General features: G+C 35.6%; 1 protein-coding gene across 2 annotated transcripts in view; it reads left to right on the top strand.

The window, feature by feature from the left end:
* BBS7 (Bardet-Biedl syndrome 7) overlaps positions 1-27,462 on the top strand; it is a 45,881-nt gene extending 18,419 nt beyond the window's left edge. Inside the window, exons 9-20 of one of the 2 annotated variants that reach the window (XM_063664072.1) lie at positions 2,953-3,037; positions 4,379-4,481; positions 6,205-6,397; positions 7,429-7,521; positions 7,899-7,973; positions 12,206-12,271; positions 16,622-16,761; positions 18,502-18,666; positions 23,175-23,284; positions 23,402-23,505; positions 23,639-23,762; positions 25,897-27,133. In XM_063664072.1, the coding sequence (XP_063520142.1) occupies positions 2,953-3,037; positions 4,379-4,481; positions 6,205-6,397; positions 7,429-7,521; positions 7,899-7,973; positions 12,206-12,271; positions 16,622-16,761; positions 18,502-18,666; positions 23,175-23,284; positions 23,402-23,505; positions 23,639-23,762; positions 25,897-26,030 (1,392 nt within the window). In that variant the 3' untranslated portion in view covers positions 26,031-27,133. Of the gene's footprint in view, positions 1-2,952; positions 3,038-4,378; positions 4,482-6,204; positions 6,398-7,428; positions 7,522-7,898; positions 7,974-12,205; positions 12,272-16,621; positions 16,762-18,501; positions 18,667-23,174; positions 23,285-23,401; positions 23,506-23,638; positions 23,763-25,896 lie in introns of both variants that reach the window. The other variant, XM_054484805.2, reaches the window with a different exon arrangement.
* The last annotated feature ends 95 nt before the right edge of the window (positions 27,463-27,557 follow it).

Genomic DNA, 27,557 nt, shown 5'->3' with positions numbered 1-27,557 from the left:
TATCCTCTTCATATTTCTTCTGTCTAATGACAGAAGTCCTGCTTTCAGGTTATGCTTAGGTTGGGAATACTCTGTCTCATCTTGGATTCACATTGTCACTTTCTATGTTGCTTTTCTAATCAGGAGAAGATGTACTGTCTGACACAGTCTGGACTGGTAGATGGTTGATTAATCAAAAAAGATAGTTAAGGGGTGGATCATAAAAAAGAGAAAATATGTATGCTTTAAACATTGCATTTTAACTTAAACTTGTATATTCATTTGCCAATATTTTGAGGAAGGACCAAGGTCTTTTTTTGTAAGTTTAGTTCCATGTTTTCTTACATAAAACTTATCCATACTATATTGCCCAGGATCTCTGATTTCATGGTTATAGGATCATTTCTTTCTTTCTTTCTTCCTTTCTCCCTTTCTTCCCTTTCTTTTCTTTTCCCCTCCCTCCCTTCCCTCCTTCCCTCCTTCCTTCCTTTTTTCCTTTCTTTTTTTTTTTTCCTGCTCCTTGCAGAACAGGGCTACCCCACAGGCAGTGTGCAGAGTAGCCCCGATTTTTTTATATAAGTACATAAGATAAATGAATTTCATTAAAATGTTCTATTAGCAAAAAAGTGTATAGAAATGAACAGTTAAAAAAGGAAATGAACAGTTTTAAAAAAATTTTTGTAATGTTTTCCAAGTATATTGCATTAAATATACTCTTTAAAGTTGTAATTAATAGTTCCCTGATAAACCACTCAGAAAGTGAGAATGTGCATGTTTCTATTGGTTGAGTAAAACATTCTTCTGCAAGTCAGGTGATTTCCAGTGTTTTGTGTTCAGTAAATTAAAGGAAGATCTAATCAATTTGTCAGATCAATAATAAACAATTTTTGAAGACTTTTATTATACACATCAACTGGACACTTGTTAAAAATGCAGATATTTGACCCCACCTGTAAATCTAACTTTATGTGATTTATTATAATCAAACCTTTGTTACTTGAATTTCTCAGGTAATTAGCCTCAGGAACAACTATCATAGCCTAATTTGCAGGATAGCTCAGAGGTTTGCCCCCGTAGGGTAGGTGAAGAGAACTAGAATTTTGTTGATTGTGTGGTTTAATGCTAGTGTCCCTTCCTTCCACTCCCTCCTTTAAAACAAAGGTTCTCAGCCTTGCCTGCTAAGAATTACCTACCAGAGTTTTTCAAACTGCTAGTTAAAACCAATTAGTGTGTTGCCAGTGCAGTTTTTAAAAAACAAAATAGAATAGATTAGAACATATCAGAGTATGACACAAATCTTTTAAGTTAAATACATTGCTGTATATGTTTATGTGTGAATGTATACCAGATTGTAATATAAAATTTATATTGCTTGCTTTCCAAATAGCTTGAAAGCCGCTTACCTAGAGTGTTTGTTAAAAACACAGTTTCTGGCCTGGCACAGTGGCTCACACCTGTAATCCCAGCACTTTGGGAGGCCAAGGCGGGAGGTTTGCTTGAGCCCAGGAGTTCAACACCAGCCTGGGCAACAGAGGGAGACCCCATCTCTGCAAAAAATTCAAAAAATTAGCTAGGCATGGTGGTGTACACCTGTAGTCCCAGCTACTTGGAAGGCCAAGGTGGGAGGGTCACTTGAACCTGTGACGTCCCGGCTGCAGTGAGCCATGATCATGCACTGCATTCCAGCCTGGGCAACAGATCAATGTCCTGTCTAAAAAAAAAACAAACAAAAACAAAAACAAAAAACCCGCTCCCTACAATTATTTTAAAAGAAAGAAAGAAATTAAAAAAATACAGATTCCTGGTTGAGTTACCTAAGTGGTTGTCAGACAAGTTTGGAAAGTACTGCTTAAAAGATGGTTATTATAAACCCTGAGTCATCTGAAAAAACTTGGTTTCTCTCCACAATAGCAGATTTCCTAAAGATTCCATACAGGTTACCATCTTCTTTCTTTATCTAAAAAACTATTTTGAGAATACACATAAGAGATGGTGTATGGAATTCAGATAATAGACTAAACTTACGGGGTATTTTGCTTTTTGCTTTATGCAATTTTTTTTTTTTTTTTTTTTTTAGACGGAGTCTCGCTCTGTCGCCAGACTGGAGTACAGTGGCACGATCTCAGCTCACTGCAACCTCCGCCTTCCGGGTCCAAGTGATTCTCCTGCCTCAGTCTCCCGAGTAGCTGGGACTACAGGCACGCGCCACCACGCCTGGCTAATTTTTTTGTATTTTTAGTAGAGGTGGGGTTTCACCATGTTGGACAGGACGGTCTCAATCTCTTCACCTCGTGATCCACCCACCTCGGCTTCCCAAAGTGCTGGGATTACAGGCGTGAGCCACCGCGCCCAGCCTTGCTTATGTAAGTTTTTAAAAAACCTTTCTTTATAAAAATAAACCGGCGGGGCTCTGTGGTTCACACCTATAATCCTAGCAGTTTGGGAGGCCAAGGTGGCAGATTGCTTGAGCCCACGGTTTGAAGACCAGCCTGGGAAACATGGCAACACCCCATCTCTACAAAAAAATACAAAAATTAGCCCAGTGTTGTGGCGCACACCTCTGGTCCCAGCTACTCTGGGGCCTAAGGCAGGAGGATCGTTTGAGCCCAGGAGGTCAAGGCTGCAGTGAGCTGTGATTGCACCACTGCGCTCCAGCCTGGGTGACGGAGGGAGACTTTGTCTCTAAATAAATAAATAAACTATTTTTGCTCATTAGGTGAGTATATCGTTAGCTGAGTGGTACCCACAAATATACTAGGGTCGTTTTGAATCTTCTTTCCCAAATTTAAAAACACTGAAGTTTCCTGCCATTTGTTCAAGATATTTTGTCTTTCTAATCTGAGTGTCTGCACATAAACATTCAGTAAATGTATGTTGAATGTCTGGAGCCAGGGAAAACGTTGTGTGGCTTATTTTAACATATCTGTGAATTTTTTAGTTACTAATGAAGTGCTTGGTCTTAAACTTTTTTAGATGTTGTCTGAAAGTGTCACATCTATCCAGGGTGGTTGTGTAGGAAAAGACAGCTATGATGAAATCGTGGTGTCCACATATTCAGGTAAAGTAAATGATAATAGGTAATTGAAGAAAGAGTCAACAACAAAAAAAATCTAAATTTAATAAACTGCTTTTGATGACTCTTTTTAAAAAAGAGTTATAGTAGTCCCCCGTTATTCATGGGGAATCCATTCCAAGACCCTCAGTGGAAGCCTCAAACCTCAAATAGTGCTGAACCCTATATATATTATATTTTTTCCTATACCTACATGCCTATGATAAAATTTAACTTATAAATTAGGCATAGTAAAAGATTAACAATAACGAATAATAAAATAGAGCAATTATAACAATATGCTTACATCACTACTCTTGTGCTTTGGGGCCCTTATTAAATAAAGTAAGGTTACTTGAACATAAGCACTGTGATACTATAACAGTTGATCTGATAACTGATTTGGCTTCTAAGTGAACAGTAGATAGGCTGCTAGCGGGTATCCTATACAGCAGATGATATGTTGGACAAAGGGATGATTCACATCATGGGCAGAATGGAGCAGGATGGCATGAGATTTTATCACCCTATTCAGAATGTTGTACAATTTAAAACTTAGGACTTATTTCTGGAATTTTCCATTTAATATGTTCAGCCTACCATTGACTATGGGTTACTAAAATGCAGAAAGTGGAATCGTGGATAAGGGGATGCTGCTGTATTAGTCAATCACTCTTACTTACAGCATTAAAAACTTTATTGGTTAAAAAATAAGGAGAAAGTGTAGGCTTCTTGATTTATAAAATAGTTGATATTTGAATAATACTTTTTAAGAGTGTTTAGCATGTCACTCTTACCTTTAAATATTAAATTATATTCCTTGATTTAAAGAGAAGTACTTATTGAGATTTATTTTATGTTTTGGACTATGTACATGTCTTATAAAAACTTTTTTTTTGAGACAGGGTCTCAAAAACCTGCCAGAACTTGCTTTTGAGTTGGTAATTTTTGCATTCTCATAGTAGTCATGTGAGAGTTTAAATTTCCATGAAAGTAATTTTTAAAAGGCAATTCTTATTTTTCAGCTATTTTTGAAATTGCTAGACTATGTTGACTTATTCCATACTTTAAGTCTGTTAAGAAGTAAAAGATTCCCTTCATTATAGTATTATAGTATTTCAGGCAAAAAAAAATGATATCGTGAAATGCTTAAGTAATTTCTCTATAGTCTGAATATTTTCCAGCTTGATTTTATGTTTTGTTTTCGAATGAAGTCCTAAGGTTAAGTTAGGCTGATATTGGTGGACAAAGGGGCATGTACATTGGAGTTTCTGCTATACAATGCATAATTTATCTTTTTAACACTAGCAGTACTAAGTGGTGCATGATTGTAATTCATCTCTACAGGCTGGGTTACAGGTCTGACAACAGAGCCCATTCATAAGGAAAGTGGACCAGGAGAAGAACTAAAAATTAATCAGGAGATGCAGAATAAAATTTCTTCCTTACGGTAACTTTGAGTTTTTTATTTGCTTTTTTAAAAATCTCATGAAGTGTGTGGTTGTTGCTTTTTATTACTTGTAGATGCAGTATATTTTATTGGAAGGAATTATGTAATTAATTAGTTTATCACCTTTTAAAATGGAAGTTTACAGTTTCGAGAAAATTAGCATAAGTGCTGATTAATATTTTGGAGATAAAAATATACTTTTTTGTATGCCTTATTCTGTATTGACTTTTTTTTAGGTCAAGAGTTGTATTTTTCTTTTTTTGTGTGTGTGTGTCATAGACACTTGTAGTGTTTTATTTTTTATTTTTCACAGACATTAGAAATAAATCAACACAGATGGCTGTATTATTTCTCATTAACTCTAACGTTTGCTGTTCCTGTGGACCCTTCTGAATCTGTAATGTTGGCTTGTAAATTTTCTTAATTGGAACTGAGTAATTTTGGCTCCCCTAGACACAGGAATTGCTTTTATGGTCTGCTCAATTTGACGTGTGCTGTGAAAAGGGGGACCTCAAACTCAAATAAAGATGCTTCATACAATTAAGACGTGGGAGTTGCTGAAACTTTTAATGACTGCTCTCCCCATTTCAACCCATGCTGACCTTTTGTGGAGTGAAGGATGATCTTTTTCTGGTGGTAGTTGAAGGCTACAGAAACTTTTAAGGCAGCAAATGCCACAAGTACTAGTAGCACAAGCCGTTTCACCAAAGCCACCAGAGAGCAAGCTGTAATGTTCATGCAAACAAGTATACCAGATTCATTCAGGATATCCTACTTTATGCAACAAGGATACAAGTATAGTTAATGTCTACTGTCACATCCTCAGTACAGTACCTTTTATTTATAACCAAGTCTACCATTTCTTTATTCCACTGAAATGTAAGCTTTATGAGAAGCTTATATCTGATTTGTTCATTTGATACCCAAACACTGCTAGGTACATAGGAGTAAATATGTAATATTTAGCAGTAAATATTTCTTTGATGAATCAATCTTTTCCTTTGTTCATTACACAGATCCCTTCCAAGCTCCTCCCTAGACTTTTCCTCCTAAATTGTGGCTAGTTAAGCCTCATGTTGTTCTATCCCAATGACTGTTTACTCCATTTGCATGTGGTCCTTCCCCTTAACTGGAGCTCTAAGCAATGCTGTAGTTCAGTCTCAGCAGAATCCTCTCCAACACTTGGTAGTTAAGCCGTACCACTGGCTCATGATCATCCTTGTGGTCCCCAAAATGCTAATGCTCTGCAGCTTCCTTTTTATTTTTTATGTGTCCCCTAATGTCTTACTGAAAGTTACATGTTTACTGGCTTCACACATTTTGTCTCTTTTCATTAAGACTAATATGTTCTGCAATATTAGTTTCTCTTCTCATTAGTATAAGAAGTTTCTCTTCTGATTAGTACTTTATGTAACTGTAACAAGATTCCTGTGTTGAGATTGATTATTTTTTAGCCTACCATGATATTTAAAACTCTCTATTAATATTGCTAGTATGGGAATGAGTAGATATTTTAATTTTTGGGTTAAGGATAAATAATGTGGAATCATTTAGTCAGTCATAGAAGCAAAAATTTTGCTCCCTTTGTTTTTATTTTATTAGCTCAACCAATAAAAACCCATTTTGTAAAAGCAGATGTCTCAAATTTTTGTAAACATTCTAAGGACCTCAAATGTTTATGTTTATGCTTATGTTTGACAAATTTGTGTATGTTTTTCTCCAGGAATGAGTTGGAACATCTGCAGTATAAGGTATTGCAGGAAAGAGAAAATTATCAACAGTCTTCTCAATCAAGCAAAGCAAAATCAGCAGTACCTTCCTTTGGTATAAATGATAAATTTACACTAAATAAAGATGATGCCAGTTACAGCCTTATCTTAGAGGTACAGACTGCAATAGATAATGTCTTAATACAGGTAAGCAAAATGTCTAATTTCTTAGTTTTATGACTGGATCTATTTTGCAAACCAGTCATATGTACTAATTATTATTGAACATTTTTAATTTTAGACAGTAATTTTATTTTATTTTTATTTTTATTTTTATTTTTTTGAGACAGAGTTTTACTCTGTCACCTAGACTGGAGTGCAGTGGTGCGATCTCAGCTCACTGTAACCTCCGACTCCCAGGTTCAAGTGATTCTCCTGCCTCAGCCTCCTGAGTAGCTGAGACTACAGGTATGTGCCACCACGCCTGGCTAATTTTGTATTTTTAGTAGAGACGGGGTTTCACCGTGTTGGTCAGGCTGGTCTTGAACTCCTGACCTCAGGTGATCCACCCGCCTCGGCCTCACAAAATGCTGGGATTGCAAGCGTGAACCACCCCATCCAGCCATAGACAGTAATTTTAAATATTTATGGCCTTTTATTCTTCCTTTAGATAATTAGTTTGCTCACAGATTATTTGAATTATATTTTTACTTTTTATTTATGTACTTAGTAAACAAAAGATGGGCTTCAGTTTTAAGAAGAGATAGAAAACACAGTAAGGTTTTTCTTCTTTGGCTACCCTCTGGGAGAATCTTAACAGAGATGTGACTTAGAAAACTACCATATTTAATGCCCTTACTAGAACATTTTTTTTTAAGCCCCAAACATTAAAGTACAGCGTGCTCATTAACCCAACAGTTTCTGGTAGGTCAACAGGCAAAGTAGAGAATCCTAAAGGGTGAAATTTAGGGATAATAATATATGACTCCATTCATCAATGTATATATTTATAGACTTATTTAAATTAGAAGGTATTCAGGAAGTAGAAAAGAATAATAGGATGAATAGAAAACAAGCAAAAGGTAGTAAACCAATCACAAAATGAGAACATAACGAATGGGAGGAAGAAAAGGTTTTAAAAGATATAATGGAGAGATCAGATTATTAAAAAAAATCTAAAGGCAGAAAACTCTCTTAAGTAATGCTAGCTCACGGGCTATTGCATTGAACAACTCTAGGAATGCCGTTCACGTAGAACACAGTGCAACAGCTTTGTCCTACAAACTGCCTCTCCAGAGGAGACCAAAAATTATCTTCTTTCTGTGTTCCAGGTAAAATTAAAACTGATAAAAATGAACTGATACAATCAGAATGGCCATGTGATTATTTATAGCTCATGGTAACATTTTTAGCACTTTATAAAAATAAGTGGGACAATTGGACTTTTAAGGGGGTGGTGAGAGATGATATTCTGTGATTTTTATAATCCAAGTTAGAAAAAAGCAGGTGATTGTAAAATAACATTTATTCTTTATTATATTTATTTTCTAGAAGTATATACTATCAAGTATAAGTTAAGAGAATTCATACTCTCAAATTTAAAGATGAATATAAACTAGAACTAAGGAGAACTCTTAGAGAAAACATAATTTATGAACATTTTTAGGTTTTCCATCTCAACCTTCTTTTTTTTTAATATTGACTGTAGAGTGATGTTCCAATAGATTTACTTGATGTGGATAAAAATTCTGCTGTTGTTAGCTTTAGCAGCTGTGATTCTGAGGTGAGTAAAAAATATAAAAGAATTCTTCACATGCTTTCATTTCTATTATGCCATTTTGATTAAAGTCTATAGATGCTGCTAAGTTTTGATGTTTCTTTTTCATTTATTTCTTATGTAACCTTTCCTTCAAAATCTGTGTCGGTTCTCTTTCCCTGTCCTCAGTCGAGAAACCTGATGTTGTCCTAGATTCCTTCTTTTCTGTGATCTTTTACAGATTGATATCAATTATGTGAAATGCTTGGGACCAAGAAATATTTTGGATTTTGGATTTTTTTCAGGTTTTGGAATATTTGTTTTGTATTTACTGGTTCAGCACCCCAAATTTGAAAATCTGAAATTTGAAATGCTCCAATGAGCGTTTCCTTAAAGTATTACCTTGGCACTCAAAAAGTTTAGGGTTTTGGAGCATTTTAGATACTCAGTTTGGGAATGGTCAGCCTATATATCCAATTAGTCACTAGTTTCTGTCAGTTCTACCTCCATGGCTTTCATACTTCTACTTAGCTTCATTCCTACCCCTGTTAACTTAGTCCAGGCCCTTATCATGTCTTGGTTGAACTACTTTATAAGTTTCTCTGCCTCTAGTCTTGCCTCTGACTTCTAGGATATGCTGTATGTACACTACCACCAGAGACGTCTTCCTTCCTAAAACACGAACATCACTGTATCTTTCTTTTCTCAAAACCTTTTAAATAGTCCTGATTTTCTGCTAGATATAAATATAGATTCCTTATTGTGGCATAGAAAACTTTCCATGATTCAGCTCTTGATTACATCTCTAACTTCTCTCTCACCGGCTGCTACCACCCCTCCCATGCACATTATTTCTGCCAAACTGAAGTTGTTAAAATTCCTGAAAATGCTATACAGTTTCACACATCCCTGCATTGGAACATGGTCTGTTGCTTCCCCCGCTCTTCCTGCCCTGCCCCACTTTTTCTAGGCTTGTTGAATGCATACTAAACTTCATTCAACAGACTTTTGTTGAGCACTTAACGTGCACAGTACCTGAGATGATCATGTGAATCAGTGCTTTTGGACATGCTTACTGTATCAATTCTTTCTGCTTAGTACTAGCCGATAAGCAGTCTCAGAGCTGGGTGTGACTCCTGAAGAGAAGTCAAGGTATAGATAAGGTTTGGATTAATTGCACTGGAGAAGGCAAGCCAGAGCAGGAGGAGATGGTAACTGGAGTTGGTGGTTGGTTATATTAATATATATTTTATTTTATTTATATGCATTGGCACTGTTGCAGAATATATTTTATTTATTTGGTTTTTGTTATTTATTTACTTTTTTAAGAGGTGGTCTCGCTCTGTTGCCCAGGCTGGAGTACAATGGCGTGATCATGGCTCGCTGCAGCCTCGACCTCCTGGGCTCAAGCAGATCCTCCCACCTCAGCCTTCCAGGTAGCTGGGACTACAGGCACAAGCCACCATGCCTGGCTGATTTTTAAATTTTTTGTAGAGACAGGGTCTTCCTATGTTGCCCAGGCTGGTCTCAAACTCCTGGGCCTAAGTGATCCTCCCACCTCAGCCTCCCAAAGTGCTGGGATTATGGCATGAGCCACCACGTCTGGCCTTATATATATATTTTTAAAAAGAAGGAATAAAAGAGTAGATAAAATAAAATATTGATAGATATAAGAATAATTTTCTTTCCTTCTTTTTTTTTTTTTTTTTTTTATATGGAGTCTCACTTCATCACCCAGGCTGGAGTGCAGTGGTGCAATCTCAGCTCACTGCAGCCTCCGCCTCCCAGGTTCAAGCAATTCTCCTGTCTCAAGACTCCCAAGTAGCTGGGACTACACGCATACGCCACCACACCCGGCTAATTTTTGTATTTTTAGTAGAGATGGGTTTTTGCCATGTTGGTCAGGCTGGTCTTGAACTCCTGACGTCAGGTGATCCACCGGCCTTGGCCTCCCAAAGTGCTGGGATTACAGCTGTGAGCCACCGTGCCCAGCCTATTTTTCAATATAACTTCCTAGTAAAAATTTTATTTTTAATAAGAGATTTTATAACAGTTGTATTATATTATCAATATGTGGTTTGTCATTCCTGTTTGAAAACAAAACACAAAAGATATGGCCTACATTTTTATGATTATTTAGAAAATCAATAAACTTAAATCAAACTTAAAATCTTTGATTCTTAAGTTACTATGAAAGATTAATCTGTTTTAATTACATCACTGAAGGATTCTTTGAAATGACTATTTGATACTAATTTAAAATATATTTTCTAGGACAATGGCTTTAAAAAAAGTATGGAGGTTTCAAGTATACACAAAAGTAGAAAGACTAGTATAATAACTTGCATGTACCCATCACTAATTTTCAACATAGGGTTAGTCTTTTTTTTTTTTTAGGAGATGGGGGTCTTACTGTGTCACCCAGGCTGGAGTGCAGTGGCGTGATCATAGCTTATTGCAGCCTGAAACTTCTGGGCTTAAGCTTATCTTCTTGTCTCAGTCTCCTGAGTATGTAGGACCATAGGCATATGCCATAATGCCTGGCTAATTTTTTTTATTTTTATTTTTTGTAGAAATGGGGCCTCACTTTGTTGCCCAGGCGGGTCTTGAACTCCTAGCTTCAAGCTGTCCTTCCACCTCCCAGCCTCCCAAAGTGCTGGGATTACAGGTGTGAGCCACCATGCCCAGCCCAGTCATTTTTTCATGCTCTTCACCCTCTCCTTCCCCACTCCCAAACCTCATTCCAGACATGTTATCTGTATCATTTATCGATAAACACTGTAGTATATAATGTTTGTTTTTAATCATACAAGAACATATTTACGGCTTGGCACCGTGGCTCATACATGTAATCCCAGCACTTTGGGAGCCCAAGGCAGGTGGATCACTTGAGGCCAGGAGTTCAAGACCAGCCTGGCCAACATGGTAAAACACCCTCTTTACTAAAAATACATAACAAGTAGCTGGGTGTGGTGGCACGCACCTGTAGTCCCAACTATATGGGAGGCTGAGGTACGAGAGTCAATTGAACCCAGGAGGCAGAGGTTACACTGAGCTGAGATCACACCACTGCACTCTAGCCTGGGCAACACAGCAAGACTCTGTCTCAAAAAAAAAAAAAAGAATATATTTACTTTTACATTGATCAGTCCTCTCTGTTGAGTTTAAATGATTTGAAATTTAAATGTTTGAGTTTTATATTTTATATTACCATCCTTTTTATTTCTTTGATTAATAAAAATAGAGAAATAGCAGTCTCGAAAATTACATATAAATTATCTTATGTTGCTGTGTCTCTTTTTGTAATCCATGAACCTAGCTACGTTTCTCTATTTCTAGTAGTTTAATATTCAATTTCAAGAAGTTATAATATTTGAAGAAACTCCTCTAGGTTAGTTCAACAAACATGTATTAAGTGCTTACAGTATGCCAGGCACTGTGCCATTTGCTGGGAACACAGAGAAGAGATATTTCTCTTTCCTGTGTAAGTATTTGTGAAAAATCTAAGAGATTCAATATCAAACTCTGCTGTATGTGCCTTTACAGTATAAACATTTTGTATTAGTCCGTTTTCACACTGCTGATAAAGACATATCCAAGATGGAACAATATACAAAAGAAAGAGGTTTATTGGACTCACAGTTCCACCTGGCTGGGGAGGCCTCACAATCATGGCGGAAGGTGAAAGGCACATCTCACATGGCGGCAGACAAGAGAAAATGAGAGCCAAGAGAAAGGGGTTTCCCCTTATAAAACCATCAGATCTTATTCACTACCATGAGCGCAGTATTGGAGAAACTGGCCCCATGATTCAATTATCTCCCACTGAGTCCTTCCCAAAACACATGGGAATTATGGGAGTACAATTCAAGATGAGATTTGGATGGGGACACAGCCAAACCATATCACGTTTGGTGTTTACATTGCCAGATTTTTAGAAGAATTCTTAATGTTTAAAAATGTTATTGTAAAAACTCAAGATGGAAAGAGCATGAGCTTTAGATAGGAATTTGAATTCCAGTTTCATCACTTAATGGCTTTTATTTAACTCCTCATACCCTCAGTTTCTTCATCTATTAAAATTTAATTAGTAAAACTTAGTGCATAGAGTTTTTGTAAGTATAAGTTAGAACATGTTTGAAAAGCGCTTAGCACCAATGACAGGTGCTTAAGCAAATGGTAACCATTATTATTGATGCCTTTTTTTTGTTGCTAAAAACATGGATTCATTCTTTTCCTCCACTTTGTATTCTTCCCAGTCAAATGACAACTTCCTTCTTGCCACTTATCGGTGCCAGGCAAATACTACAAGGCTGGAACTCAAGGTAAAAATATTAGAAATTACCTTTACTTGAATGTTTGAATTTCCTTTTTCCTGCTGGTATGTCTTACAACGTATGATATTATTTGTTTGCATTTAATTTCTCCCTGAAATGAATTGTTTGGAGTAATGAATTTTGAATGACCAGTTAGGATGTAATTTAGCCCAGGCCACAATCTCTGCTATTACTTCTTAATCACCTTCTCTAAAATTATTGATTTTATTTTTTAAATAGAAACTAGGTTTTGCCATGTTGCCCAGGTTGGTCTCAAACTCCTGAGCTGAAGCAATCCACATGCCTCAGCCTCCCAAAGTGCTGGGATTACAGGGGTGAGCCACCATGCCCAGCCTAAAATTATTGGTCTTAAAGTTTCCTGTAACTGAAAAATTTTTTTCAAATTTTCTATTATAGAAAGTTTCAAACATTTATAAAAGTTATTAATCCCCATGTATTAATCACACAGCTTCAGTAATGATCAACTCATGGCCACCTTGTTTATGCTATTCACTTACTACCCTAAAATATTTTGAAGCAAATACAAGATATTCATAATTTCATGTAGTGTGTCTAAGATAGGTACTCTCTTTTTTTAAAACATAACTACAACACTATTATCACACCTAAGAAAAATCAACAATAATTTTTTAATATTATAAGATATTTAATGTTCAGATTTTACTGATTTTTGTTTTACAGCTTGTTTAATCCAGTCATCTTTTTTTTTTTTTTTTTTTTTTTTGAGATGGAGTCTCGCTGTTGTGCTCTTGTTGCCCAGGCTGGAGTGCAGTGGCATGATCTGGGTTCACCGCATCCTCCGCTTCCCAGGTTCAAGTGATTCTCCTGCCTCAGCCTCCTGAGTAGCTGGGATTACAGGTGCCCACCACCACACCTGGCTAATTTTTGTATTTTTTTTTTTTTTCGTAGGGATGGAGTTTTGCCATGTTGGCCAGGCTGGTCCTGACAGTCATCTTCTAAATTAACTTAGTTATTAAAGTATCTGGGCGTTCGCCATATATTTTCCTACCATCTGAATTTTGCTGATTGCATTCCAGTGATATCATTTATTACCATACATTCTAGAGAAAACCTTTTAAAGTTTTCTCTAGCAATTTAATGACATAGTCATTTTCGTAATTAAATACTTACCATAGCACACAAATCTGTTTTAGTTATTTATAGTGGGATTAATTTTGATAGACCTATGATCTAAAAATTAAGCACTGTAACTTTTTTCCTGGTGTTGCTGATGTTTTGAAACTCAAAGGTTTTATTTTTCAAGAGAGATGCTGTCACACAATATTTTTTTCACATCTGGTTAGGGAAGTTCCAGTTAAATATGATTTTTCCCCTAAACAATTCATTTTGGTCTGCATACATTCCCTTTTATGTACTTTGAAAGAAAAATGGAAAACTAGGATAAATTTATTTCTAAAAGAAAAAACACATTTAAACATTTTACATTGAGCAAGTTTCTGCTAATAAATTTGAAAGTCAAGTAAAAATTGATTAAAAGCAATGTTTCTCTTTTTTTTTTTGAGATGGAGTCTTGCTCTGTCGCCCAGACTGGAGCGCAGTAGCGCAATCTTGACTCACTGCAACCTCCACCTCCCTGGTACAAGTGATTTTCGTGCCTCAGCCTCCCTAGTAGCTGGGATTACAGGCGTGTACCACCATGCCTGGCTAATTTTTGTATTTTAGTAGAGACAGGGTTTCACCATGTTGGACAGGTTGGTCTCGAACTCCTGACCTTAGTTGATCCACCTGCCTTGGCCTCCCAAAGTGCTGGGATTATAGGTGTGAGCCACCACGCCCGGCCGTGTTCCTCCTTTTTTAATTGGATATAATAATTTTAATGTATAGAAGAAAGACAAAATGCCTGAAAAGAGCCAAGAAAATTATGAAAAAGAAGAAAAGTAAGGTGGAACTTGCTTTGCCATATGATAAAACATACCATAAAGCTACCATAATAAAAATAATGGAGGATATTTCCAAGCCTAAATAAATAGGCCATGCAACAGAATAATCTGGAATTAGAACCCAGAATATATTTCACATTTATGGGAATTTAGTGCATGACATTTCTATTTTAATAGAAGAGAACACTTCTATTAAATCACTATTTCTATTTAAAAATTGCTGTTGGCACAACTGGCATCCATCTAGAAGAAAATTAAATGAATTATTATCTTAAGCCATATATAAAAAATAAATTCAGATGAATTAAGTACCTACTTATTTAAAGAAAGAAGACTTAATTGTCTAATCAATAATAGGTAATTGTCAATAACATATAAACAGCCTATTGTTACAATAAAAACCACCAAGTAAGGAAAATAGGCAAAGGATATGGATAGGCAAGTCACAGAAGAGAAGATTGGGCACAGTGGCCTGCAATCTCAGCACTTTGGGAGGCCAAGACAGGCGGATCACTTGAGGTCAGGAGTTCAAGAACAGCCTGGCCAATATGGTGAAACGCTATCTCTACTAAAAGAAACAATACAAAAAAATTAGCTGGGCAGGGTGGCACGCACCTGTAATCCCAGCTACTTGGGAGGCTGAGGCATGAGAATCGCTTGAACCCAGGAGACGGAGATTGCAGTGAGCCGAGATTGTGCCACTGTACTTCAGCCTGGGCAATGGAGTGAGACTCTATCTCAAAAAAAAAAAAAAACCCAAAACACAGAAGAGGGAATCGAAATAGCTAACAAACAAAAAAGTTCTACCTCATCTTTAGCCAGAGAAATTCAAATTCAAATAACAAAAAGCAGTTTCTTCTTATCCAACAGATTGGCAAAAAATGTTAAAGAACAATATCACTAGGGGGCAGGGATGAAGAAAATGACACTGTCAGTCATAGCTGGTGGAAATATAAGTTGTTACAGCCACTTGGGAAAATAGATGTTAGCTCCTTTGGGGGAATCTATTAATGGCAATAAAATAGCAGTAATATACATAACAGACATGAATATAATTAATTGCAGCATTGCTTGTAGAAGCAGAAAAGTAGAACCAAGGTGAATACTCATTAATGATTGAATGGTTGAATAAATAGCTATTTATCCATGTCTTGGAATATTATACAGCTACTATAAAGAATGAGTTGATTTATACATGTTAACATGGAGGGAATTCCATAAAACACACAAGCTGATAAAACCTCTATATATAATTTGAATATATTTTTATCTATAATATAAATATGAAGAAATGTATGAAAAGAAACACACCTGTCTGATATAGCCAGTTATACAATATGAGGAGGCATAAGTGGGATGGGAGGAGCAGGGAGGTGATGGTAATAGGAGAGGCAGAGATAAGGGGGAAAATGTGAATATTGGAAATTAAAGCAAAGATGTCTGATATCCAGTAGAACTTAGTCATGTGAAATGATATATTAAACTAGGTCCTTCTCTTAAATTAGATCTTCCCAGCTTAGTGAATTACTATTTCCTGTTAAGTATGTTGAATTCTCAGGATATCCGGCCAGTCATATTCAAAATAGCCCAAAAGAATTTCCAGTCCAAATATGCCATAATTAGATTACAGGTATGCATCTCTATTTTCACAGAATGTCAGTAATTAAGTTATTTGAAACAATTTTTCTGTCAATAGATTTTTATAATAACAGCTATATGCTAAATACTCTCTCTTTTTTTGTACATGTACATAGAGAGACATATGAAAGCATAACTACCAAAGTAGTAATAGTGATCATCTGGGGTGGGAGGATTTCAGGTGACTTACATGTTTGTCCAGATTTTTCTTTATTGTTTGAATTTGTGAATAAGGAATATTAATTGTTATACTGATTATTACAAAATAATTTTTCATATAAAATTGTTATGTCCTATATTAAAGCTTTTTTTCTTGTGGAAAAAAATCTCTGCCAATATGAGCTTGTTACTCTTTAAAAATCAGCACCAAAATATAGGTTTATCAGATCTATTTTTTGTTTTCTTTTTGTACTTTTACTTATTATCTTTTCTTATCCTCTTCCTTGTCAGCAATGTTCACAGTGCAACATTTGCAAAAAATCTTGCTTAAACTTTTTAAATATTTCCCACTTAGGTCAAATGTTGATATTTTCCCCCTCATGCCATGAAAAGTATGAGTTAAAGTATTAATTAGATTAGAGAAGTTACCTTTGTGTAGTACAAGAGGTACTACAGTCTGTCCCATGAATTGGAACAGAGTGGGACAGGAGAAAGAAGCTGGACAGCTTTCCAACTCCTCTTAAATTAGGTCTTCACATCTTAGTGAATTTTAAGTACTTGATAACTTGTGTTGAACATTCTAAAGATATGTTTTGTTGCTAAATATTCTTATTTTATTTCCTCTTTTGTATTGAATCAGATTCGCTCAATTGAAGGCCAGTATGGCACACTACAAGCATATGTGACTCCAAGAATTCAACCCAAAACCTGTCAGGTCCGCCAGTACCACATCAAACCTCTTTCACTCCATCAAAGAACTCACTTTATTGATCATGACAGGTAGGACAAAGGAAAGAGCAGTTTCTTTTTAGGATATTACACAATTCAAATAGACCTGTTTTTTATTTTTATAGTGTAAATTCTGTTAGCAATTTCTACTATTAAAAATTAAATAAACAGTTTAAATATTATAGATTTAATATTTCTAATAAATATAAGATTCTCTGTCTTATTTTAGAGGCTGGTTTGAGTTGGACTTTCCCATCTTTCTCATATATTACTATTCTGGGATTATTAGAATAGCAGTTCTCTTTCTCAGATACTTAATGTGAGAGTAAATAGTGTTTAACCTTTAGATAGCATAATAGTTCTCTGTGAATAGGACCTCATTGTATCAGCCTCAAATATTATATTTCCTTTATATTTCTTCTTAGGGAATACTGATAAAGCAATTGGTTGTGATAGTGCCTTTTATTTCCATGCCAACTTAGGCATCCACTTCTTTGTAGTTTTTCAGAACATGGGCTTAAAGAGAAGGGAAAGAGATGAACAATTACTGATTACTTTCTTTGTGCCATGTATTATGCTAGGAGCTTATGTAGTATTTAATTCTTACAGCAAGACAGGTAATAATGTCTCCATTTTACAAATGAGAAATGGAGGCTTAGAAAAGTTAAGTAACTTGCTGATAAAAGGACTAAAGCTATTAATTGAAGCCAAAACCCATATTCTTTATATTGCTGCCTATAATTTAAAATATATAATTTAAATAAGATGTAAGACAGACTATTCCTAAAGAAGATTTTTGGGAAACATTAAAGAGAACAGACTCTTTCTGTCTTGCTTAAAAGTCAAGGTTGTACTAATGGAGGCAGCATGGTATGCTAGAAAGAACAGCAAATTGGGAATCAAGAGACTTGGATTACAATCTGTTCCTGTCTGACTTTGGGGGAATAATTTAATTTAGCCTCTAGGTTTTAGTTTTTTCATCTGCAAATGACAGGGATTGGTCCGAACTTTTCATTTCATAAACTGCATTTTCTTAACTCTTTATAATTATCCATCTGATTTATTTTAAATTTGATTTATTTTACAGTTTTTTTGGTGTTACTTTAGGGTGTGCTTTTGCAAGATAGAAAGTATGATCCCATATTTCAGGAAAATAGAAGGTATTATTCTATAAGTTGTCCAATGGCACAGAGCTAGTAAATAATGGAACAACCCATGCCTGTCTTACTCAAAAGCCCAATTCTTTGCCTTCACACTATACTGATTATTTCCCTAAGGAGATCCTTGTATAAGTATGTTTTGTAGTTTATGTAGTAGAAATACTAGATAAGCTTTTTTAAAATGAGGGCTGGGCGTGGTGGCTCACACCTGTAATCCTAGCACTTTGGGAAGCTGAGGTAGGTGGATTGCTTGAGCCCTGGAGTTTGAGACCAGCCTGGGCAACATAGTAAGACCTCGTCTCTATAAAAATAAAAAAAAAAATAAACTTTTTAAAAATGAAATATACCCAAATAAATGAAATTTTATTTGAAAAGCATGTTATAATGAATAAAACCTGTTTACATATATCACTTAACTGATACTTAGCACAGGTGCACGTATAGGTAAGTGTTCGATTTTTTTTCATGAAATTGAAATGTTCATTTATTTGATGTATAAGATTAATCTCAGAAAATTGAATGTTTTCATTTATATTTAACAACTATTACAAAATTCTGCTTATTAATGTGTACATATAATACTTTCATGTATTCCCACACATAAATGTGCGCCTCTACTATTATATTACAGACCCATGAATACACTGACCCTAACAGGCCAGTTCAGTTTCGCTGAAGTTCACTCCTGGGTGGTTTTTTGTCTGCCTGAAGTTCCAGAAAAACCTCCAGCAGGAGAATGTGTGACATTTTACTTTCAGAACACCTTTCTAGATACGCAACTTGAAAGTACCTACAGGTAAATCTAACTTATTACTGGTTCACAAGTGTCGTTTTATATAAATATAGCTTCTAAGTTTTCCTTTAAGTTAGGAGTTATTTGTGAGTAATCTGATTGAAAATCTATACTGTTCAAGATAATCTATTGAAAAACAAATCAAATTAGTAAGTTTAGAAAAGCAATTGAGTAAAGATGTATATGCAAAGATCAATACATTTCCTAAGTTCCCAACAATAACAATAACTAGTGAGAAAATTAATTATTTAAAAAGACCCTTTCAGAGTAGCAATAACAATAACAAAATAGCCAGATAAAATCTGTAGGAAATATTCTTAATTAGAAATATGTAGAAGTTACATGAAGAAAACTGTAAGATTTTATTGACAAATGACTTGATTAAATGGAGTAATATATTCTATAGTCATCAATATGAAGACATTGTAAAAGATGACAGTCCTACCCAAATTGATTTGAATATTTATCCTAATTCCAATAAATACTCCAGTTGAATTTCTTTATGCACAAATATAACATGGCTTAGAACTTCAGGGCTTAGAAAATGCAGGCTTTTTGTAGCTATCCTGATATGGTGCGGAGGTCATTATATTGTTCTATACGCTTCTCAAGCTTCTAGTTGCACCCTTCGCTCCTCCACTGGCACTTCTAACTCATCTTCTATAAGCTCCAATAATTCCTCTCAACTTCTCAATATAGTAGAAGCTAAACTTTTCCTTCCTTTTTTTAACCTGTCTCTGAATGTGAAATGGCCTACTTCTTGGGCAAGGCCAATTTCTCTACATCTACCCATTAAGCTTGGATCCTCCTGCTTCTTCAGAGTCTTTGCATGCTCATTCTCACATCTGTAGGTTGTTTCTTGTTTTTGTTTTTTTTTTGTTGTTGTTGCTGTTTGTTTTGTTTGTTAGTTTTGAGACAGGATCTCACTCTGTCACCCAGGTTAGAGTGCAGTGGCATGATCTTGGCTTACTGCAGCCTTGACCTCCCACCTCAGCCTCCTGAGTAGCTGGGACCAGAGGCACGCACCACCGTGCCCAGCTAATTTTTTTATTTTCTGTAGACAGGGTTTCACCATGTTGGTCAAGCTGGTCTCAAACTCCTGAGCTCACGCAATCCTCCTGTGTTGGCTTTCTAAAGTGCTGAGATTATAGGCGTGAGCCACCACACCTGGCCTATAGGTTGTGTTTGTTTTGTGTGTGTGTGTATGTTTGTTTTTTTTGTTTGTTTTTTGTTTTTGCTTTGTGTTGTTTGTCTGGGAGAGAGCTCATTATTCTTTCTCTGCCCCTGCCTCTTAAGGTTCTTTCCCTAAGCAGATTATTGTGGTTTTCTCCTAAGTTCTAAAAACTTAGCATGGTAAAGTCTCAGCTAGGGAGCAAGAAGTAGAATACCTCTTGCTTCTCTCGTTATTTTAGGATAATAACAGTATTATTCTAAAAACATAATTTTACCTCAGAATTCAGCCTTTTAGAACCAAGAACTCTTCAGAAATCTAATTGGTTTTAACATCCATTCTGTGGAGGTTTTTCACTGTACCGTCCAAGGAAGCGTATCTGTGTCTAAACCTGTAATAATTACTCCCATTTTGAAGTACCACAATGAACCTCACACACTAATCATAGCAGACAATTCAACATGCCCCTAGCATATTATATACTGTTATAATAGCACACCTTTGCTCTTTTATCATTCTGTGTCTTTGAGTATTTTTTCTTAAGATTCAAAACTGTTTATCCTTTAAAGTCCAACTTAATAGCTACTTTTTTTTTTTTAAGAGACAGAGTCTCACTGTGTTGCCCAAGCTGGTCTCAAACTCCTGGCTTCAAGCAATCCTCCTGCCTCAGCCTCCCCAGTAGCTGGGATTATAGGTGCAAGCAACTGCATCCAGCAGTAGCTACATTTTTGAAGCCTTCTTTGATTCTCCCTTGATTCTCTTCTCTGTTTCCATAGCATTTTTTCTTACTTGTCTGTGATATTTATTGTTATCTGCTTAAAGTATATAATAATTTTTTATTTTTTATTTTACTCTTTTTTTGAGACAGAGTCTCGCTTTGTTGCCATTCTGGAGTGCAGCGGCAGGATCTTGGCTCACTGCAACCTCCACCTCCTGGGTTCAAGTGATTCTCCTGCCTCAACCTCCCAAGTAGTTGGGACTACAGGCACGTGCCACCACGCCCAGCTAATTTTTGTATTTTTAGTAGAGACGGGTTTCACCATGTTGGCCAGGATGGTCTTGATCTCTTGACCTCGTGATCTGCCCGCCTCAGCCTCCCAAAGTGCTGGGATTACAGGCATGAGCCACCACGCCTGGCCCCTAATAATTTTTATACAAACTTATTTCTCTAAGTTAAACTTTATTTTCATGGACAGTCTAATTTTAAATATCTTTGTATGTAGCCTGCAAGGACCTAAAACATAGTTTTGCACATAATAGGTACTCAACAGATGTTTTTCAGATGCCTGAATAAAATATATGTGTATGGAGGTAGTGTAGAAGTATGTGCTTTGGAGGCAGACGTACTAATGTTTCAATCCTGGCTCTGTGACTTACCAGCTATGTGACCCTAGCTGGTTGCTCAACTCTCTGAACTTCAGTTTTCTTTTCTGAGGAATGAAAATAATAGCACTTACTTTATTGAATTGTTATGATGATTAAAAGAAGATAACCATTTGAGTCATTCTATAGTACCTGGCACTATGTGTTTACTAAATATCATCTGTTAAGATTAAAGACTAATAGAAATGTCATGATTTCTAAAACATAATTGAGATCAAAGTATTAAGGGTGTATTATTTATCTTTCTAGAAAAAAAATTATCTTTTTTTTTATTTGTTTTGAGACAGGGTCTCACTCATCAGCCCAGGCTGGAGTGCAGTGTCGCAATCTCAGCTCACTGCAACCTCCTCCTCCCAGGCCCAAGTGATTCTAATGCCTTAGCTTCCTGAGTAGCTGGAATTTTAGGAGTGTGCTACCACGCCTGGCTAATTTTTGTATTTTCAGTAGAGACGGGTCTCACCATGTTGGCCAGATTGGTCTCGAACTCCTGACCTCAAGTGATCTGCCCACCTTGGCCTCCCAAAGTGCTGGGATTACAGGCGTGAGCCACCACACCGGACCAAAGCAATTATCATTTGCATATAGCTAGTTGGTATACATCATTTGTGTGTGTGTGAAAACCAAATTAAAAGGTAACGTTAACTATATGAAAGATGATATATATTAATTAGGAAACTTGGTCATCGTAAAAAGGAACCAAATGCAAGCAGCTTAACCAAATAAAATAAATTTATCGGCTCACATAACTTAAAAGTCTATCAGTAATCTGCCTCACGCACAACTGGATCAGTGGCTTAATTGATGTCATCAAGATTTTATCCCTTGTTCAGTTCTGCTTTTATCTTTTCTTGGCTTTACCATGCAGTGTTATGGCCACCAGCAGTTCCTAGAATCCAGTCTTACATATTTTCAGCTGCTATAGAGCTTCTCTTGCCCACTGGCTCCAATAAAAGTCCCAGGATTGAGTATCATTGTTAAGCCATGAACCACTGTGGTCAGGGGTATGGAATGTACTGCTCAATGCTTCCTCCTAAAGTCCCAGAAATAGATTGAGACCATTGCCACTGAAACTGAAGAGGGCAAGAGAAAGAGGAGTGGTAACCTAAAGAAAAATAACGATCCTGGCCGGGCGCGGTGGCTCACGCCTGCAATCTCAGTAGCTCACACCTGTAATCCCAGCACTTTGGGAGGCCAAGGTGGGCGGATCACAAGGTCATGAGATCGAGACCATCCTGGCCAACATGGTGAGACCCCCATCTCTACTATAAATACGAAAAAATTAGCTGGGTGTAGTGGCACGTGCCTGTAATCCCAGCTACTTGGGAGGCTGAGGCAGGAGAATTGCTTGAACCCAGGAAGTGGAGGTTGCAGTGAGTGGAGATCACGCCACTGCACTCCAGCCTGGCAACAGAATGAGACTCCGTCTCCAAAAAAAAAAAAAAAAAGAAAAAGAACGGTCCTCTGACCATAAGCAGTGGCATTGGATGCTGAGCATGAAAAACAGCAGATGTCACTCTTTCATATTTGATATCAGATTTCTTTTAAGGATAAAGCATATAGTCACACTGTAATTTGTGTGATTACATGCAAGAAAAACATACTTATGTAAGTAAGCAATTCTAAGTGCATTTTATATATGTCTATATATAAGGCTAGCTGTTGGAAATATTAGTGAAAAATGAAGATAAAAGTTGTTTTAAATGAAGTTTTTATATAAATTGTCACATATTTAGGAGGCATATATCTTTTGTTTAGTTTTACAAGTATATTCAGAAGCTGAATTAATATAATAGTAAAGGATTACATGTTTAAATTTGCTTTATATTAATGATATATGTATACAAAAGAAATCTACAGTCAAATGAAATCTATACACTAAGTACTAATCATAAAATATATATGTACTGGACAATTTCCTTCTACAGCTATTCTTTTAAAAAATATATTGATTTTATAGAAAAGGAGAGGGAGTTTTTAAATCTGACAACATTTCTACTATCTCCATCCTAAAAGATGTGCTTTCTAAAGAAGCTACAAAAAGGAAAATTAACCTCAACATATCATACGGTAAACAAACAAACAAAATTAATAATTCTTTCTGATGTTTATTTTGTGTTGTTGTTACATTATTAATGTTTCTAATCAAAGTGATTTATCTAACTGCATCTGGTCAACTCCTTCTAGAGATAAATGAAGTATCAGTCACACACACTTTAAAGCTAATCCACCCAAAGCTGGAGTACCAGTTGCTTTTGGCTAAGAAAGTGCAGTTAATTGATGCTTTAAAAGTAAGTACGTGTGTCGTCGTGGACTGGTGATTATTATTTGAAGTCATAGGATTTCTAAAATTATCAATACTTTAACATTACATTGGATTGAATTTTGAATATTCAGGTGCTTCTGTTTTTAATTTTAAATAAGGAACTGCAGATTCATGAGAGAAATACGAACTTTCTGATACCAGAATATCACTGTATTCTAGAAGAGGCAGATCACCTGCAGGAAGAATACAAAAAGCAACCTGCACATCTTGAAAGACTCTATGGTTAGTGGACCATTCTAGAATACCTTGCCATATTTCTTTTCAACTGGCTATTTCCCAAGGATCATGTAAGAGAAGCTGGGCAGAAAGATAAAAAGATTACATCAGTCATGATTCATGAACCAGTCATGAATCAGCTGACAACAAATTTATTGCACAGAATATTTCTGTATTTTGTCAAGCTACTTTTAATATTTAATTCTTTTACTTGATAAAATGCAAGTATATTAAGAAATAAGTATACTGTGATTAATTAATCTGTGAACAAACCTGGTATAAAATGAATGTAATCTATGAACCTTTAGAGCTTAGACTGTATTTCACACAAATAATTGTCATGTTTTGTTGCTATTGTGAAATATAAAAATGCAGCATTTAAAATTTTTAAGGCAAAATTTAATAAAGGATATACAGTATTCGTGTTGTGTCAATTTACAATTCAAAACTTACTTTGGTGGTGAGAAGTTGAATGTTTCACAAATTATGTTGAAACAGAGTAAGGGAGGTGAGGGGAGGGAAAGAAGGAGTGAGGAAGGAAGAAACAGCTTAAGAAAAACAATTTTGTTGGCAATCTTTACATAAGACCTGTTGTATATAGCACACTATTTACACTGTCTTCATAATCAGGTGAGATATTTAATCCTTACAATAGCTCTGCAAGGTAGGTGGTATTATCTTCATTTTTCATATGCTTTAACTGAAATCTGGGTCTAAGGAATTTGTTGTCACCTAGCAAGTTAGTGATAATGCCTGCATTAGAATCTTCTCACCCCAAAATGCATGCCTTTTACACTATGCCAAGTCTTCCATAGTCACTGTAGAGCCAATTGGTATCACTAGTACACATTGATCCTTAAGGCTGCCTACTGAATTTTTTATTACATATCCAGGCACAAACTGTAGCTATAATGTCTTAACCTTTATTACATGACAAGCACATGGTCTCTTTTATCCTTATAATAACTTATGAGATTGGCTGTACATAACATCACTGATTGCAAAATCCAGACAGCTTTGTAAACCAAAGTTTTTTTCATAAATAATTTGACAGCAAAATCTTGACTTAATCTGAATTAATTTAATAACAAAACCTCACTTAACCTGACATGAGGTTTTATATATATTTTTTGTTTGTTTGTTTGTTTTTTGAGACGGAGTCTCGCTTGGTCTCCCAGGCTGGAGTCAGTGGCGCGATCTCGGCTCACTGCAACCTCTGCCTCCTGGGTTCAAGCAATTCTCCTGCCTCAGCCTCCTGAGTAGCTGCGATTACAGGTGTGCGCCACCAAGCCCGGCTAATTTTTTTGTACTTTTAGTAGAGACAGGGTTTCACCATATTGGACAGGCTGGTCTCCAACCCCTGACTTCGTGATCTGCCCACCTCAGCCTCCCAAAGTGCTGGGATTACAGGTGTGAGCCACCATGCCCAGCCCAAGTTTCTATCTTTTTTATTCCACTTAGTGCAAATATTCATCTGTATATTTTGTGACAGAAATAGTACTATGTTTTGCTGTTGGATGCTGCCACTCAGTCCCCTTGGGTTAATACCATGGTATATTCCTTTCATTATCTTCCTAAAATAGGAAAAATTCTGAAATACATCTTGCATCAAGCTTTTTGGATAAAGGATTGACAGCTTGAATTATTCCTGTTTTACATATGAGAAAACTCCAGGTGAAATGATTTGCCCAGATCTTTGAACCTAGGACTATTTGCCTTCAAGTCAAATCCCAAGAATGGTCAACATATAGGTGGAATATTTTAATTCAGATAAGCTGTTAAAAATAGAATCTGCCTAGACTATGTCAAAATGGTCAGCTTGGTGCAAAAAAGATACCACTTGTTGTGATGTTATATATACTGATAGCAGTTCAAAAATGGCCAGTGATTGATTGTCTGAATTAATAGCTTGTAATCAATTGTTAAGAGGGTTATTAGGCAGATGATTTATATCTTGAAACTTGTTTTAAAATCCCCCCCAAAATGAATATTTTTAAAAACATGGCTTTTAGATTTGTGTATGTTAAATCATGGAATTACAGGTGCTTAAAAATAGATTATCAAGCAATTACTTCAGTGAAATACTGTGTCATTAAATATAACTAATCACTGACAGGAAATTTATGTTTTTTCTTTATAGGCATGATCACTGATCTTTTCATAGATAAATTTAAGTTTAAAGGCACCAATGTAAAAACTAAAGTACCCCTTCTATTGGAAATTCTGGACAGTTATGACCAAAATGCATTGATTTCATTCTTTGATGCAGCATGAAATACAAATAAGGTAAAGTCCCAAAGAAGTGGTCTGTTTAAATGAAAAATGTTAAAAGAGAATTAGAAGTTAACTGTGTATGTACTTTAATTTCAAATGCTTTTTTATATCTAAAAATATTTGAGATATAATGGCTTTTTAAAGTAATGCTTCTATTTCTTTTGACAAATTGAACTTTCTAAAACTAAAAGAGTCTTTTTATTTTTAAAACACAAGTAGAATGATTTAAATAGGATTTTAATGAATTTTTGGCAAGTGGCTGTTTTAATTTTTACATTGAGAAGTAATATGTGGAAAATTAAAATATATTCAAATGTATTACAAGGTACATAAACACATAAATATGTAGACTGCTTTATAGGTTTCAAAATGTATTTTTATATATTACCTTATTTGATCTTCACAACTGTTGTATAAGTTTGTCAAATCATATAAGAAAACTGATTCTCAGTGAAATTTTGTGATTAAGAGGACATGCCAATATTTTGTAAAGCTGGGACCAGAACCCAAGTACTGGTACTTGCTTTGTGTCCTGGTTACTATGTATGTTGCCAGCTAGTGGAAATAACCTACCAATTATTTTTTCTAGGAGATAGGATTGATTTGCAACTGATATTCCTTTTGCTTGGTAGTGTTTTATGACTCTGCTGCAGTTTGTGGAAATGCTGGACTTGGCTCAGTGCTATAAATTGTAGCCAGGGAAATAAGAAGAGCTTACACAGAGTGAGGGGATCTTAACTAGACATGCTGTAACCAGTGGAGCTATTCAGCGTGCTTCAAGTGAAGAGTGCAGAAATAGTGATGCCATCTTAGATTTTCCTACACTAGTATCTTCTAGATCTCTTTTTATCATATATGACATTAAGGCTACAGAAGTTTTGTACATTAATCTTAATTCATATTTATTAATTTCAAGGGAATATTGAAAGGTTTTAAAATGGCATACAGATAATGGAAAATAAGCTTTATGTTTCAAGAAGGGCAGACTCACGAATTTTTTAGAAAACAGTGCTTCTTAATGATATGCTATTATACTTATTAGTTATGTGCAAGCTTTGTATATTCTTATATTTATATATAAATATAAAAATTTGTTAAAGGCACATATAGTTAAGAGAGTTTTATTTTAATAAGGTCATATTGTTTTTACTATGTTTAAAGAAACTTTACTTCTGAAAGGAACATAATTATATCTAGGTCACTAGAACGTCATTGTGTTTTTTGTTGGTTGCCACAGCTTGGGGAAAAATAGAAAAAAATTAATGACTCTATTTGAATATTTTGTAATGCATTGCTATTTATTATATCAACAGTAGTTCAAGGTGCCATCTTAAATTAATTGCATCTTCATTAGGAAAAATAAAAAGCATAAAACACAATTTCTGGTTACTATGAATAAACGCCTAAATGTTAAGATGACATTACAGTCTGACACTTGAGTACTGTATTACTATGTGAGCTCCGTGTTAAATAATTTATGCACATTATTTAATCCTGACAACCATATGACTGTAGTTATTAGTCCCT

The sequence above is a fragment of the Pongo pygmaeus genome, chromosome 3, assembly GCF_028885625.2.
Source record: "Pongo pygmaeus isolate AG05252 chromosome 3, NHGRI_mPonPyg2-v2.0_pri, whole genome shotgun sequence".
Classification (NCBI taxonomy): domain Eukaryota; kingdom Metazoa; phylum Chordata; class Mammalia; order Primates; family Hominidae; genus Pongo; species Pongo pygmaeus.
The sequence above is the reverse complement of the archived record's forward strand: the minus strand, read 5'-3'. Positions and strand labels throughout refer to the sequence as shown.